General features: G+C 41.3%; 1 protein-coding gene across 2 annotated transcripts in view; it reads left to right on the top strand.

Moving 5' to 3' along the window:
• Positions 1–18,004, top strand: part of URGCP (upregulator of cell proliferation) — a 69,082-nt gene that overhangs the window by 41,250 nt on the left and 9,828 nt on the right. For both annotated transcript variants that reach the window (XM_060107712.1, XM_060107711.1), the window contains one exon: positions 9,784–9,854. Coding sequence is in view for 1 of the 2 variants with exons in the window: in XM_060107711.1 (XP_059963694.1) it covers positions 9,784–9,854 (71 nt within the window). In the remaining variant the exon portion in view is untranslated. The remainder of the gene's footprint in view (positions 1–9,783; positions 9,855–18,004) is intronic.

The following is an 18,004-nucleotide window of genomic DNA, read 5'->3' as shown; positions in this document are numbered from 1 at the left end:
TTTAAAAACAAGTAATATATGCATATGGTAAAAATTTCAAAAGGTATAAAAGGAACATAAATGAAATCTCAGGCACCTTGCCCCCTGTTCCTGTCTGAGAAACTGGCATCCTCCTTAGAGAAGCATCCTCCCGGGAGGCAGGGCACAGTGTGGACTGGTGTCCTCCTCCTTGTTCTGTTTTAAACCCAGGATGCCTTTTGGAGATGCCTTTTGTTACTCTGTTTCTGTTTAGATTCTTGGCTCCATCTCATGGATTTGTAGATCTTTGTACATTGAGAAAACGAACTTTCATTGTTTGTGTTACAAATGCTTTTCCTTTGTTATTTACCTTTTGACTGTATGAAGCCTTCCCTGCTCTGAGATCTTTTTTTTAAGGCTTTAATATTTCTTTCAGTGCATTTTTGGTTTCATTTTCTAATTTACCTCTTAGATTCAGGTAGTTTTCATTTTGGTGAAAGGAGTAGTAGCGATTTACCTTTATTTTTTCCATGTTGTTGTAATTGAATAATCACCAGATACTTAGAGCTGCCTGGATCAGGGACAAAATTCCCACCTGTATTTGGGCCTGTTTCTAGGCTCTTCTTTGACTGAACTCTGTCTATTCATGAACCAGTGCTACAGCCTTAACTTACTGTGGCTTGTAGTATGTTTTACTGTCTCGCAGGTTTTGTCCGCCTTCATTACTGTTCTTTTTCAGAATTTTCCTGATTATTATTGCACAAATATTTCTGAATAGAATCAGCTCCTCTGTTTTCAAACCTAAGTTCACTTATTGGTTAATTTGGGGAGAATTGACTTTAAAATTATAGTGAGCCTTCCTTTCCCCAAAGGATATGGCTTTTCATTTGTCCAAGTGTTTTATATTCTTTAGTTTTTAGAAATTCTTTTCATATAGACGTTGCACATTTATATGTGTATTCTTAAATTTTTTCTTGTTGTTACTCTAAATGGGACTCTTCCTTTCACATCGCTAAACTTCTTTGTATATAAGAAGACAATTGGGTTTTAAAAAAAAAAATGTTTGGTATGTCCCCGGCTTACTGAATTCTCTCATTGCTCACAGCAGTTTTCCAGTTGATCTCTTAGTTTTTCCACATCATCGTTTCTTTCTGTTCTCATGGATCAATAGCAAGGTGCTCTGCCTTTGTTGTGGGCAGACTGTGTGTCTGTAAGAAGGGAGCCAACAGTGGTCTTTTGGATACATTGTGGAGTGCTGCCCTCCCTAAGCGGCCCCAGCCCTTTGCAGCCCCTGTGCCGCTCAGCATCTCCACGGAGGTCGTCCACGGGTCTTGGGCCAGAACATGAGCACTAGGTCTTGCTCATGGTCCCGTCATGCTCATCCACAGCTTCCCATTCGAGACGGTGGCAGCTCTACTGAACCTGAACATTTGGAGGTTTCCTGGACTCTGTCTTTCTCACACACTCTGTCCAGTCCTTCACAGAGACGTTCAGAGCCCAGCCCTGTGTTGTCGCCTCTGGTGCTGCCACCCAGGTCTGATCTTTGTCATCTCTAATCTGTTCTCAACATCAAACAGGCATGTCGACTTGCACTCAGCCCATCCTCCAGAATAAAAGCCAGAGTCTTTGCTATGGCCCAGATAGTTCGGTCTTACCTGGCCTCTCTCTTCTACTGCCTTCCTCCTGCTCACTCCATAACAGCTGCACCGGCCTCCCACGGATCCCTGAGCGCCTCTGGGGCTGCGTGGCACCTGGAACGCTCTCCCCAGGGAGCCGCGTGGCTTACACCCTCCTCTCTTACCAAGCCTGCCCTTGCATGTCCCCTTCTCCAGGAGGCTCACCCTGACCTAATTACAGCAGTCTGTGCCCCACATGCCCGGTCCCCGGTCACCACATGCCCGGTCCCCTGATCCTAGTGTACACTTTCTTTCTTCCAGAGCACTTAACACCTCCCAGTGTATCTTCTATTTAAAACTTTCAAAAATTGTTTCTTGTCAGTTTCCCCCCCCCTCACTGAACGTAAGCTAAGAGCAGAGACATTTATGTCCTTCGCCGATATATCCCAAACTCCTAGAAAAGTTCCTAGTGGGAAATAAATGTGTGGATAAATCCAAGAGAACGCTGCCTTATATAAACTTGCTTCACATGTGTAAATCTCTCTGGGTCCCTGTAGCAACCTGATTAGGTGTGCAGGACAGGGACAGCCAGCTTTGTTTTAAAGATTAACATACCTGGGGCTTCCCTGGTGGTGCAGTGGTTGAGAGTCCGCCTGCCGATGCAGGGGACGCGGGTCCATGCCCCGGTCCGGGAAGATCCCACATGCCGCGGAGCGGCTGGGCCCGTGAGCCATGGCCACTGAGCCTGCGCGTCCGGAGCCTGTGCTCCGCAACGGGAGATGCCACAGCAGTGAGAGGCCCGCGTACCTCAAAAAAAATAAATAAATAAAAGATGAACATACCTGTATTTTGTAGAGTTCATGTAATGAGTGTTCATAGTATCTCCCCAGCCTAACCCTAGTATAAACTCCTGGAGGACTGGGGCAGCATTTTAGAGCTGTTTCCTCTTGTATGGTGAATCTACATGGCACGAACCTGGGACCAAGACCTGTTGCTCATTACACTGCTTCTCTCCTTGCAACACTCTTAGGTTGGGGTGTAGCAATGATTTTTGGCCCAGGGTCCTGCTGGAGGGGCATTAGCAGTAGGTAGGACACCTTTGCCTGACATAGGAGGTGGGTGTCCTTTCCCAGTGTGCTGCCTCTCCTGCCTTCAGGAAATTCTAGGTGCATAAAGGCAGGACTGCAGTGGGTCCCTCTGCCACGCTCCCTGCATGTGCCAGCACATTTCAGGGACTAAAGTGCCAGGCTTCACGGTGCTTGTCTATTACCTACGTCATAATAACTGACATCTACTTGTCCTCATGTGCTGTTTGATGGAAACTTTTCATGTATGTTTTCTCAGCCAGTCCCCACTGCTGCACAGTGAGTTTTAAACTTTTCAAAGTGTGTGGTCACCTTGCAGAGGTGGGATGGCCCCTAGTTTTGGCTCTGATATTGTGGACAAATTGTGTTCCCTTCAAAACATATGTTGAAGTCCTATCCCCTAGTACTTGTGAATGTGATCTTTTTTGGAAATAGGTTCTTTGCAGATGTGATTACTTAATTTGAGGTTGCTCTGGGTTAGGATGGGCCCGAATCTAGTGACTGGTGCCCTTAAAAGAAGCAGAGAAGAGACACAGACATGGGACTTACCTGGTGGTCCAGTGGTAAAGAATCTGCCTTCCAATGCAGGGGACCTCGGCTCGATCCCTGGTCAGGGAACTAAGATCCCACATGCCACAGGGCAACTAAGCCTGCGTGCCACAACTACTGAGCCCATGTGCCTCAACTAGAGAGCCCGTGTGCCGCAAACTACAGAGCCCACACGCTCTGAAGCCCATGTGCCACAACTAGAGAGAAGCTCACGTGCCGCAACAAAGAGCCTGCACGCCACAACAAAAAGATCCCGCGTGCTGCAACGAAGATCCCGCGTGCCACAACGAAGACCCAATGCAGCCAAAAAAATAAATAAATAAAAGTATTTTCAAAAAGAGTGATATGTGGACACATACAGGGGAGAACCCATGTCAAGAGAGGCAGAAACTAATACAGCTGTCAAGAGCCACACATCCATTGTCTTCATTTGGTAGGGATGCTAAAACAAAGTACCACAGACTGGGAGGCTTAAAAAAAACAGAAATCTTTTTTTTCACAGTTCTGGATGCCAGGTGTCTGAAACTAAGGTGTCAGCAGAGTTGGTTCCTTTGGGAGGCTGTGAGGGAGAGTCTATCCCAAGCCCCTCTCCTACCCTTTGGTGGCTGCCAGCAATCCTCAGTGTTCCTTGGATTGTAGATGCATCATTCCAGTCTCCACTTCCATTGTCACATGTTTTCTTCCCTGTGTATCCAAATTTTCCTCTGATAAGAATACCATTCATTGCATTAGGGGCTCACCCTACCCCTGTATGACATGATCTTAATTTAACTAATTAGATCTGCAAAGACCTCATTTCCAAATAAGGTCCCATTCATAGTAGCGAGTTAGGACCTGAACATATGTTCTGGGGAAACACAGTTCAACCCACCAAGAGGGTTTGAAAAAGTTTATTACTAATTTAGTGAGGCTTTCTGGGTAGAGCAACTGGCCTCAGGTTTTGTTTTGTTTTTTGTTTTGTTTGGGGTGTTGTAATGGGGTGAGGGTCCCTAGCTAACACCAAAGAAAGGAGCCCTCAGGCTTTCTTGTCTGCTGGCCCAGATGTGGGGCAGGTCAGGAAGTGGAAGATCTTGAAAGCTATTAGCATCAAACAGCAAAAATTGGGTCAAACTATTATCCAAAGTTATTAATAATATACTGTCAATTACATTATGGTAAGCAGCTGCCCCATTTTTAGTCTCCTTTTGTTAGATTTTCTATGCCATCTTGTTTTATTGGCACCACCCAATGAAGGAGCCAGGTTTGTTGCCAGGAATTAGCCCTGCTCGCAAGGTTTGGACAGTTTATTCTTGCCCTTGAGGGGCACTGTCCAAGGAGTGCCCAGCTCTGAGGTGGTAGCAGGCATCTCCCTTTCAGAGATGGGTCTCCTGAATCAGAATCTCCGGGTATAAATAGAAAAGCTCCTCAGGTAATTCTGTTGTGCAATGGAAAAAGAGAATGAAGGACAGAGATAAGTGTGCCTTGCCCTGTCTCCTAGGACTGACATCCAGTGAGGCGGATGGCCTAGAGTTGTCAGGGTCTTGACTCTGCCTGCCAGACTTGAAGGGAGCCCTGTGCACAAACCAGGATGTCTGCTTCCTAACTTCGTGAGAAAGAACTGTTGGACACGCTTGGCCCTCAGGGTGGCATTCAGATCACTTCTTGCCCTGGAGAGAAGTCTGTGTGGGGAGGTGCCCCCAGAAGGGAAGTTGAGCCGTGATGCCACGGCACCGAGGCTACAGGCCTGGGCAGCATGGAGACCAGGAGCCCATGCCTGGGCCGGACCTCTGTGCTGGTGGCCCCCAGGCAGGGCTTGAGCTGGGTTCCACTTTTGGCTGTATGCCCTGGGGTCTTGAAAGGACCCACATGGGCCTCAGGAGAAGACCAAAATCTAAATAGCCCTTAATGAGGAAGTAAAACGGGATGCAGAGAATGTAGTCCTATATATCAATTAATGCAATGAGCTACAGCAACATGAATAGGTCAGAAGTAGGAGGCAGGGGTCGGGGAGAATCGGTTAACATATTGAGTAATTGTTCAAAAGAGCAAAGGCATTTTCTTGGTACTTTTCTGTATATTTGTCTTATTTTTGGAATCAGAAAAAGACATTAGCAGTTTGCAAAAACTGCTTTGTAGAAGGCCGCTCTGCTCACGTCTGGGGCCATTGGAAGCACTGCTTGTTTTCACTCCCTTGGTCTTGTCTGCCTGTGGAGGCAAGAGCAGGCTTGGCAAGACTTGGAGTTGGCAGATGGGCTGTTTTTTGTGGTTTTTGTAATTACCAGCTATAATTATAAGTTACCTAAAACCTATCTGAGCCTTACAAATAGTGAGCCAAAAGGGAAGCAGAAGATTCACGTTCGGGTTCTGGCCCTGTGCTTCCTAGCTTGGTGATGTTGGGCTGCTTAGGCTGCCATAACAAAGGACCACAGTCTGGGTAACTTGACATTCGTTTCTTGCAGTTCTGGAGGTTGGGAGTCCCAGATCCCAGTGCAGGCAGATTCAGTTTCTCCTGAGGTGTCTCTCCCTGGCTTGTAGATGGCCACTGTCTCACTGTGTCCTCAGCTGGCCTTTTTCTGTGCACCTGCAGAGAGAGAGCAAGCTCTTGGGGGTCTCCTCCTCTCATAGGACACCAATCGCATCAGATCAGGGCCTTACCTTTGTGACCTCATTCAACCTGAATTACTCCCTTAAAGGCCATATATCCAAAAGGGTTTCAAAATAGGAATTTGAGGGGACACAATTCAGGCCATACAGGTATTGAAAGCAGAGTTGTAAATTAAAAAGCATTGCACAAAGGTGACATTCTATTGCTGTTCTCTCTTGCAAGACTTGCCTCTGCTTCCAGTTTACAACACAGAGACTCAATTAGGTGTGAACTTTGTTGGCAAGAATGAAGAACAGATTTATATGTATATTTTCAGAAATTAGCACAAACTCAGGGTTGTCCCTGTGATCATTTCACTCTTGTTTTCTACTTTCTTGCATGGAAAATATAGGGTTGGAGTTAAGCTCCCCTCCTGGGAAATTCTGGTGAGTGTGTCCTGAGAGCCTGTGTGCGGTGGGAAGAGGCCGGGCAACGCCCTGGGTGTAACTACTTGTCCTCTGCCCTTGTCCTACCTGGGTCTCAGCACAGGGCTCCATGCCACCACCAGGGCGGGCCTGCTTCTTCCCCTCTGGGAAACTATTTTTAACCAGTCATGTTTTCTTTTTTTAAGGTTACCTTTTTTTCTTATTACAAAAGCAATATATGTTCGTTTCAGAAAAACAAAGAGAAGACAATGAAAAGTCCCATTTTTATCAGCATCAGGGTCAGATTAAGTCAGAGAGTTGCCTAGTACTCTACACTGATAAAGTGGCTAAAACAGCCGTGAACACGGTGACCACTGAGGTTACTGCAACTCCCTTCGGAGAGGGCTGAGGATGAGACCTTCAGGGAACATGCTGGAATAACAACCAAGCGTCCTGAAATCCTTCTTTCCTCTAGGAGGGTGGATTTGATTAACACAAAACAGTTCTCTTTCTGATGAATTAAATGGAACTGGATTGCTTGTCTCTGAGGGGGCCTGCCACAAACTAAAGTTTAAACCTGTACACTCTTGGAAGAACATTGGTTTGAAGGGGTGCCCGATTACCAAGTTTTCTTGGGGCACACACATAGCTGATTCTGGCTCTGACCCTGACTAACAGCATTACTTTAATAGCTCATTTAGTTTTATTAAATCAATACATGCCTCTTCTATTTAAAAAATTCAAATAAGACAAAATAAATGGGTATCATACTACCCAGAAATAACTAACCATTATTAATTTTAAAACATTTTATTTGGAAATAATTTCTACTTAGAGATAAATTACAAAATGAAAAAGGCCCCTTATACAGAATCTCCTATTCTTAACATTTTAGCTCATTTACCATTCTCATCTATCATTCTTTCTCTCTTGCTGTCTCTCTCTATGTGTATGCATGTGTATACACACACACACATAAATACACATGTATATAATTTTTTTCTTAACCATTAGAGAGTAACTTGCATACATCATCACCCTTTATCCCTAAATCCTTCAGTGTCTTATTTCCTAAGAATAGAGATATTCTCTCACATAACCACAGTACAGTTATCAACATCAGTAAATGTGACATTGACAGCACCTATATTTAAATTTAGTCAGTAGACCCCCAATTGCCTCCTTCTAGTTCAGGATCTAGTCTAGGGTTAGGTATTGCATTTTTTCTTGTCTCTTTAGCACCCTTAATCTGGAACATTTCCTCAATCTTTTTTTTTTCTTTTGTGACATTCATACTTTGAGATAATATTGTTCTCCCCCTCTAGCATAACATTTCATTTTGGGTTTGTCCTTATGATGACATCAGGGTTCTACATTCTCAGCCAGAATGCTGTATAGGTGATGATGTGTCCTTCCTCAGGGTACCACAGCTGGGGGCACACATAGCCATCTGTCCCCATGGTCACTGGCTTTGATTACCCAGCCAAGTATAATTGCTAGGTTTTATTTTTCTCCCAGCACCTATTAAGCAATCTGTGAGGAAACATTTTGAGCCTGGGCAAGTATCTTGCTCCTTGTCAACATTTTACTGCAAGAATTGGCATTCATTGGTGTTGCCAGCTTGAACCATTCTTGATTAGGATGATTCTGAAAGTGATGCTGTGCCAGCTGCAGCACCCTTCACATTAGCGTTCTGTTATAAACAAGAGCCCTCACCCCCCCGATTTGTTTATCTATTTGTTATCTATACAGGCTCATTAATACCTGTTTTTCTTTCTTTTTTTTTTTTTTTGTTTGTTTGTTTTTGCAGTACGTGGGCCTCTCACTGCTGTGGCCTCTCCCGTTGCGGAGCACAGGCTCCGGACGCACAGGCTCAGCAGCCATGGCTCACGGGCCCAGCCACTCCGCGGCATGTGGGATCTTCCCGGACTGGGGCACGAACCCATGTCCCCTGCATCAGCAGGCGGACTCTCAACGACTGTGCCACCAGGGAAGCCCTACCTGTTTTTCAATGGTGTTAAATTAATTACTGTATTTAGTTATATTCAGGCCCAAATTGACTCACACTTGGTAGTGGGAGCCCCTTCAAGCTGGCTCCTGTGTCCTGTGACATGCCCCAGCATTTTCTTTTTTCTTTTTTTGAGCACTTCCTAATTTTCTGAAATAAGATGCTCAGGCTCATCTTGTTCTTTTGCTGCTCCAGCCCTGGAATCTGTAATTTCTCCAAGGAGACCTGGTATCTGTTAGTGTGGAATGATATTAAAGGGTGCTTGGTATGCTCACTGGTACTATAGTGTCTTTGCTTCGTGGCCCTTTCAGACAGAGCTAAGAAATGTATGCACGTTTACACAAATGGATACACATGTATACAACGAGCATGCATATAGAAATCACGAGTACACACCAGGACCTCCAGTTCCAGTGTAGCTCTGTGAATTCTTTTTCTAACTCCTTCCATTCCTTATTTGTACACCCTTTCTTCAACAATGGAACCCTGACTTCTGATGAAATCAACACATTTACTCATTCCTATGATATACCTAAAATAGTTTATTCTTAAATAGACTGTACTTATCAAGCCTACTTGAATTAATTCAGGATCATCCCTCCCTGCCCACACTATTAACTTTGATGAACATCCTTCTAGATCTCCCTGTATACACGTATAGATAAACAGACATAGTTTTATTAAATAGTAATCACACTGTACATACTCTTCTATAACCTGACTTTCCCCCACTAATGAACATATCATTAACATCATTCCATAACATATCATACAACATCTTTTTGTCCACAAAATGAGATCCATAGAATATTTTTTAATGATTGCAGAATAAGACTGTACCATAATTCCTATTATTGTACTTTGATTTAAAAGGCATCCAGGGGACTTCCCTGGTGGCGCAGTGGTTAAAAACCTGCCTGCCAATGCAGGGGACACCGGTTCAAGCCCTGGTCTGGGAAGATCCCTCATGCCACGGAGCAGCTAAGCCCGTGCACCACAACACCTGAGCCTGAGCTCTAGAGCCCGCGAGCCACAACTACTGAGCCCACGTGCCACAACTGTTGAAGCCCACACGCCTAGAGCCCATGCTCCGCAACAAGAGAAGCCACCGCAATGAGAAGCCCATGCACCGCAATGAAGAGTAGCCCCCGCTCGCTGCAATTGGAGAAAGCCTGTGCACAGCAATGAAGACCCAACATGGCCAAAAAAAAAGCATCCAGTTTTTCACTATTATATATAAAGTTGTCATCCACATATTTGTAACTAAATTTTAATTATTTCCTTAGGGTAGAAGTGGAATTACTGGTCAAAGGATATGTATAGTTTTATGTTTTTCTGAATGGCTGTTTGCTCTGTCTCACAGTTTTTGAGAGTGCAGGTTTCTCTAGACCAGTGTGGGCACTTTTAAAAGCAGAGATGCCCAGGCCTGGCTTTGAGATTCTAGTTTCGAGGATCTGGAGTGTAACCAGGATTTGTAGTTTCCAAAGGCTCCTCAAGAGATTTTGATGTGCAGCCAATTTGATAGGTGAAAGTGGTATTTCATTAATTTAATTATAATTTTCTTCTGAAATTGTTTCAGACACTCAGATTTGGGAGAAGTGGTCCCAGAAATAAAAGCATCTGAGAGACGAACAGCTGTGGCCATTGCAGGTAAAATTGGGCTTGTGTCTATTCGGAAGCAGATTTGTTTCTTCTGGCCCATTGGGATTCTGGATTCTAGCACCACCCTGGGCTGTGGATCATGGACCTCAAAAATAAATAAGTATAAGGTTTTTATTTTCCCTTTTACAAGAAGACCCATTTAAGGGTCTTTTAAGCTTCCCTCATATATCCAAAATAGGATTCACTTTTAAAAAGGTATTTACCACACAGTTTTACCGGGAACACATCACTCCAATTTCAGCACGTTGCTGTTCCTGCCATTCTGAGCTGTGTTGAGGGCAACTGTCTAGTTTCTAAACTGGGCACACCTGAGAGTGAACAGTGTGTTTTGTTGGGACAAGAGGTATGAATTGGGACTGTCCCTAGGAGACTGGGACTTATAGTCTTCCTGATCATGGTCCTTATAAGCTGGTTTTTCTTTCTTTGGGGATTTGGAGGGGTGGGGCTGTAGCTGCCCCTCATGACTTCAGCTTTAAGGTGTGGTGGCCACACTCTAGACATCTTAATTTCTCTTAATAACTCATTTTGGATCTATCTTTCATATCATTTTGGATCTATCTTTCATCTATCTTTCATTAGTTTGGTGCTTCTCAGAATGAATGTGTTCTATTGGATATTAATAGCCTTATGCAAAAATAACCCCACAAAAATATGCAAATACATTTGGGTTAATCCAATTTTATTTTACTCATTCAAACAAATATTTATTGACTATTTACCATGTGCTGGCCTTGTTGTAGGGATTGTGAATATAGGAAACAGTAGTGAATACAATGGCCAAAAGTCCTGGTCTTCATGGAACTTAAATTCTAGAAGGTTGGCACTATGGGAGTTCATGGTCAAGGCTCATAGCAAAGTTGGGATCAAGCAGTAATTGCCCAGAGCCCTTCAGTGTCTCAAGATCTTGGCTACTCAATACAGTAGCCACTAGGCACACACCTTAAAATTAAACAAAATTAAAAATTCACTTCCTCATTCACACTAGCCATATTTCAAGTACTCAGTAGCCATACAGCGAGTGGCTGCATGTTTAACAGTGCAGAAATAGAACATTTGCTCCATCACAAGACGTTCTATTAGGGGGCATTGCTATAGAAAACCAGGAAAGAAAATTTGAGAGTGGGCTGAGGAAAAGAAACAACCTTACTGGCATACTGTGAGCTAGGTTGCCCTATTACAACAGCCTCATAAGATAGTTATTATTGGTCCTTTGTTTCATTTGAGGAAACTGAGGCTCAGAGACCTTCTGGTCCTTCCCCCAAATTCTATCTTTGTGTGTCTCTCCAGTGAATAAGCCTTGTGTAATTATTTTTAAAAAATTTCTTCCTGAGGTATGTGAATTCCTCTTCAGTACATATTTTATTTTTAAGACTTAAAGTAAGCTCTTCAACCTATAAGATTAAAAAAAAGTTGTATTGAAGTATAATATACATATGGAAAAGTGCCCATACTGTAAGTGCATAGCTTGATAAAGTTTCACAAACGTGAACTGACCTATGTTAACCAGCATCCAGGAGAAGAAGCCAAACGAAAACATCACCTAAGAAGTCCACCTTCTAATCACTTCCTACCCTGCCTCTGCCAGGGGTAACCACTCTCCAGACTTCCAAAAGCATAGATGTAGGGTTAGTTTTGCCTGGTTTGTGCTTTATATAATCATCCTATAGAATGTATTTGCCTTATCTCAAGTCTGAGGACTCTAATTACTTCATAACTCATTCTTTTAAAACATTTATTTTAAATCATTAAAGAGAATTCTGGAAGATGGCACAGGAAGCACCAGGAATCCCTCTCCCCACCTGGACAGCAGTTGTGCTGGCAGAATCTGTCTGTGTAATTATTCTGGAACTCTAGAGTCTGTTGAAGGCTTGCAACTTCCAGTGGAAGAATTAGAGGGTAAACTGCAGTTAATTTTGGTCAGTTTCAGCTCTAAACACAGTAGCAGCTACCCATCTCCCACTCCCAGCCAAGTGGCAGGCAGCTGTGCACATGATCTTAGAGCAACCTGACACAGATTGTGGGAATGAGGGTGGGCAAAAAACCCCTGCCCTCCAAATATCAGGTATCTATGCTCTAATTGCTGATTGCTGCTTCTGATCACAGAAGTGAAGACAAAGAGGGGGGCAGCAGTTGTCACACCTCCAAACATTGTTTCAAGCCTCTCCCCCTCCAGCTGAAGTGACTTACAGGGGAATTAAAAGGCCAACACCTTCTCTGCATCATTTTTTGCTTATTCCTCTTTTGTAAGCCACACATTAAAGACTAGAACATTCAAAAACAACTGCATAGGGGCTTCCCTAGTGGTGCAGTGGTTAAGAATCTGCCTGCCAATGCAGGGGACACGGGTTCGATCCCTGGTCTGGGAAGATTTCACAGGCCGCGGAGCAACTAAGCCCATGCGCTGCAACTACTGAGCCTGTGCTCTAGAGCCTGCGAGCCACAGCTACTGAGCCTGCGTGCCACAGCTACTGAAGCCCACGCTCCTAGATCCTTCGCTCCACAACAAGAGAAGCCACTGCAATGAGAAGCCCGCTCACCGCAATGAAGAGTAGCCCCTGCTCGCCACAACTAGAGAAAGCCCATGCACAGCAACAAAGACACAACACAGCCAAAAATAAAAATAAATAACTAAAAAAAAAAAAAACACCCCCCCGCAAGAAACAACTGCATATATGGGGAAAATTAGAAAGTGATTGTGCATTCTCAGGAAAATGCTCAGAAAAGACCAGAGAAGACCTTAAGTTTACACCTTAGGCTGATCCTCGGCACAGAGACAGCCAACAACAATCAAAACCAAAAAACAAACAAAAAATAACAATAGCAAACCCTGGGTAAGGTGGAAGAATCTGATTTCCAGAGTTACTACATTATTATATTCAGAGGTGTTCAACAAAAACATCATAAAGCATACAAACAAACAGGAAAGTATGGCCCATTCAAAGGAAAAAAATCTATCAACAAAATGTGTCCCTGAAAAGACTATGGCAGATATATTAGAAAAAGCTTTTAAAACAACAATCCTAAAGATGCTGAAAGAACTAAAGGAAGATATGGAGAAAGTCAGGAGAACGGTGAGTGAACAAAATGGGAATATCAATGAAGAGATAGAAAACCTAAAAATAAACCAAAACAAAATTCTGGAGCTGAAGAGTACAATAACTGAAATGAAAAATTCACTAGCAGGATTCAAAGGCAGACTTAGCAGGCAGAAGAATGAATCAGGGAACTTGAAGATAGGACAATGGAAATGATCAAGGCTGAGGAACAGAAAGAGAAAAGATTGAAGAAAAGCACATAGAGCCTACTGGACATCATCAAAAGGACCAAGATACTCATGTGGGAGTCCCAGAAGGAGAAAAGAAAGAGGCAGAGAGAATATTTGAAGAAATAATGGCTGAAAACTTCCTGAGTCTAAAGAAAGACATACATGTAATCATTCAAGAAGCTCAATGAACTCCAATAAGATGAATTCAAAGAGACGTACACCAAGACACATTATCATTAAATTTTTAAAAGAAAAAGAAAAAGAAGATATCTTGAAAGCAGCAAGTGAGAAGCAAATCATTACACACAAGTGATCCTCAAAGAGATTATCTGCAGATTTCTCATTAGAAACTTTGGAGGCCAGAAGATAGTAGGCAGATATATTCAAAGTGCTTTAAAAAAAAAACCTGTCAACCAAGATTCATGTATCCAGCAAAACTGTCCTTCAAAAATGAGGGAGAGGGACTTCCCTGGTAGCGCAGTGGTTAAGAATCTGCCTGCTAATGCCAAAAATAAATAAATACATTAAAAAAGAAAAATGAGGGAGAAATCAAGACATTCCCAGATGAACAAAAGCTGAGGGAGTTTGTGACCACTAGACTGGCCCTGGAAGAAGTGCTCAAGGGTGTGCTGCAAAGATGAACATTAGACCATAACCCTAAGCTGTACGGAGAAATAAAGATATTGGTAAAGGCAAATACATGGGCAATTATAATAGCTAGTATTATTGTAACAATGGTTTGTAGCTGCATTTTTTGTTTTCTAAATGATTTAAGAGACCAATATATTTAAATTAAAAAATCAATGTAATAGCTAGCATTACTGTTGGTTTATAACTCCAAATCTTGTTCAGTATGTAATTTAGGAGACTAATGCATTTAAAGAGTTATTAGTTTATGTTTGGGGGCATGCATTATATAAAGATGTAATTTTGTGATATCAAAACCCAAAAGCAGTGGGGACAGAGTGTAAAGGAGCAGAGTGTTTGTATGTTGTTGAGGTTAAACTGCTATAAATTCAAATTAGAATGTTACAACATTAGGACATTAAATGTAATCCCCATGGCAACCACAAAATAAATTGTTATAGAATATACACAAAAGGGAATCAAGAAGGAATTCAAACATTTCACTACTTAAAAATCAACTAGGGCTTCTAGCTGATGCAGGGGATACGGGTTTGTGCCCCGGTCCGGGAAGATCCCACATGACGCAGAGCGGCTGGGCCTGTGAGCCATGGCCGCTGAGTCTGCGCATGCGGAGCCTGTGCTCCGCAACGGGAGAGGCCACAACAGTGAGAGGCCCCCATACCACAAAAAAAAAAAACAAAAAATCAACTAAACACAAAAGAAGAGAGGAATGCAGGGAATGAGGGACAAAAAGCTATAGGTCTATAGAAAATTTGTTTTTTATATAGAAATAAGTGCCTCCTTATCAGTAATTACTTTAAATGTAAGTGGATTAAACTCTCCCATCAAAAGACAGAGATTGGCAGAATTGATAAAAACACATGGTCCAACTATATGCAGTGTATAAGAGACTCACTTTTGAGATCCAAAGACACAAACTTGTAAAAGTAAAAGGATGGAGAAAGATATTACATGCAAATAATTACCAAAACAGAATGGCAGTGGCTATACTAATTTCAGACAAAATAGGCTTTAAATCAAAAACAGTTACAAGAGACAGAGAAGGACATTACATGTTAACAAATATTTCAAAACAGCAAGAAGATATAATAATTATAAGCATTTATGCACCTAATGTCAGACCATCAAAATATATGAGACAAAAACTGACAGAATTGAAGGGGAAAATAGACAGTTCTACAATAATAGTTGTAGATTCCAATACCCCACTCAGAATAATGGATAGAACAACCAGACAGAAGATAAGCGAGGAAATAGAGGGCTTCAACAACACAATAATCTAATAGACTTATACAGAACACTCCACCCAACAACAGCAGCATACATATTCTTCTTAAGTGCACATGGGACATTTTCCTGGATAGACCATATGTAGGACCACAAAGTAAATCTCAGTGGTTTTTTAAAAGACAGATATCACACAATGTATCTTCTCTGACCACAGTGGGATGAAATTAGAAATCAATAACATAAACTGGAAAATTCACAAAATTGCAGAGGCTAAACAACGTCCCTTTAAACAACCAGTGGATCAAAAATGAAATCACAAGGAAATCAGAAAATAGTTAAGAAGATATAGATGAAAATGTAAACACACCATGTTAACAGTTATGGGCTGCATCAAAAGTGGTAATGAGGGGGAAATTTATAGTTATAAATGCTTACATTAAAAACAAGAAACATCTCGTATAAACAGCCTAACTTTACAACTTTAAGTTGTACTAGGACAAGAAGAACAAACTAAATGCAAAGCTAGCACAAGGAAGGAAATAATAAAGATTAGAGTGGAGATTAATGAAATAGAGAATAGAGAAAATCAGTGACCCAAAAGTTGGTTCTTTGAAAAGATCAACAAAATTGACAAACCTTTAGTTAGGTGGACTAAGAAAAAAATAGGGAAGACTCAAATTACTAAAATCAGAAATGAAAGTGGGGACATTTAGAAATAAAAAATAGAGTACTATGAACAATTGTATGCCCCCAAATTGGATAACCCTAGGTGAAATAGACAGTTCCTAGAAACACAAAATTTACAAAGAAACAGAAAATCTGAATAGACCTAACCTAACAAGACTAAATCACAAAAAAATAGAATATCTGAATAGACCTATAAGGAGTAAGCAGATTGAATCAGTAACAATAATTTAAAAAAAAAAAAAAAAAAAAAAAACCTTGCAACAAAGAAGAGCCCTGTTCCTGATGGCTTCACTGGTGAATTTTACCACACATTTAAAGAAGAACTAATACCAACCCTTTTCAAATTTTTCCAAAAAATTGAAAAGGAGGGAACATTTTTTAACTCATTCCTAAGGCCAACATAATCTTGACACCAAAGCTGAAATGAAGACACTACAAGAAAAGAAAACTACAGACCGATATCCATCATGAACATTGATGCAAAAATCCTCAACAAAACACTAATATTAAAACATAATTCAGGGCTTCCCTGGTGGCGCAGTGGTTGAGAGTCCGCCTGCCAATGCAGGAGACACGGGTTCATGCCCTGGTCCGGGAAGATCCCACATGCCGCAGAGCAGCTAGGCCCGTGAGCCATGGTTGCTGAGCCTGCGCGTCCAGAGCCTGTGCTCCACAACGGGAGAGGCCACAACAGTTAGAGGCCCGCGTACCACAAAAAACCCCCCAAAAAACAAACAAAAAAAACACATAATTCAGCAATATATTGAAAGGATGATACACCATGACCAAGTGGGATTTATTCCTGGATTGCAAGGATGATTTAACAATATGAAAATAGATCTATGTAATATACCACATCAACAAAACAAAGGAGAAAAAAACCCATGTGATCATCTCAACTGATGCAGAGAAATCATTTGACAAAAGTTAATATCCTTTCATCATAAAAAAAAAACACTCAACAAAGTAGGAAGAGACAGAAACTACTTTCACATAATAAAAGACATATATGAACAACATTAATGGTGAAAACAGAAAGCGTTTCCTTTAAGATCAGGAACAAGGGAATGATGCCCACTTTTACCACTTCTATTCTATCTAGTACTGGAAATTCTAGCCAGAGCAGTTAGGCAAGAAGAAGGCATCCAAATTGGAAAGGAAGAAGTAAAACTATCTTTGTAGATGATATGACCTTATACATAGAAAATCCTGAAGATCCACAAAAAAAGTTATTAGAACTAATAAATGAATTCAGCAAAGTAGCAGGATACAAACCCAACACACAAAAATCAATTGCATTTTTATACTAAAATGAAGAACCTGAAAAGGAAATTAAAAAAACAATTCCATTTACAATAGTGTCAAAAAGAATAAAATACTTAGGAATTAGCTTAAACAAGGAGGTGAAAGACTTGTACAATAAAATTATAAAATATTTTTCAAAGAAATTAAAGAAGATATAAATATGTGGAAAGAGTTACCAAGTTCATGGACTGGAAGACTAAATATTGTTTGTTTGTTTTATTGAGGTATAGTTGATTTACAATATTATATAAATTTCAGGTGTACAACAGTGATTCACAATTTTTAAAAGTTATATACTCCATTTATAGGTATTATAAAATATTGGCTATATTCCCTGTGCTGTACAATATATCCCTGTAGCTTATTAATTTTATACATAGTAGTTTGTACCTCTTAATCCCCTACCCCTATCTTGCCTTTCCCCCCCAGAAGACTTAACATTGTTAAAATGTCAATATTACCCAAAGCAATCTACAGGTTCAGTGCAATTCCTATCAAATACCCAATGACAGTTTTTGCAAAAATATAAAATTCATTCTAATATTCATATAGAATCTGAAGGGACAGTGAATAGCCAAAACAATCTTGAAGAAGAACAAACTAGAGGCTCACAATTTCTGATTTCAAAACTTACTACAGAGCTACAGTAATCAAAACAATGTGATATTGGCATAAAAACAGATATACAGACCAATGGAACAGAATAGGAAGTCACAAATAAACCTTTGCATATACAGTCAAATGATGTTTGACAAGGGTGCCAAGGCCATTCAATGGATAAAGGACAGTCTTTTCAACAAATAGTCCTGGAAAAATTGGGTATTCTCTTGCAAAAGATGAAGTTGGACTCTTACCTAAAACTATACAAAAATTAACTCATAATGGATGAATGTAATCCTAAATGTAAGACTGAAAACTCGGTCTTAGAAGAAAACACTGGACAAAAGCTTCGTGAATTTGGATATGGCTACAGTTTCTTGAATGTAACACCAAAGGCTCCTGC

The sequence above is a fragment of the Mesoplodon densirostris genome, chromosome 9, assembly GCF_025265405.1.
Source record: "Mesoplodon densirostris isolate mMesDen1 chromosome 9, mMesDen1 primary haplotype, whole genome shotgun sequence".
NCBI lineage: Eukaryota > Metazoa > Chordata > Mammalia > Artiodactyla > Ziphiidae > Mesoplodon > Mesoplodon densirostris.
This window is presented reverse-complemented; position numbering and strand designations above follow the sequence as displayed.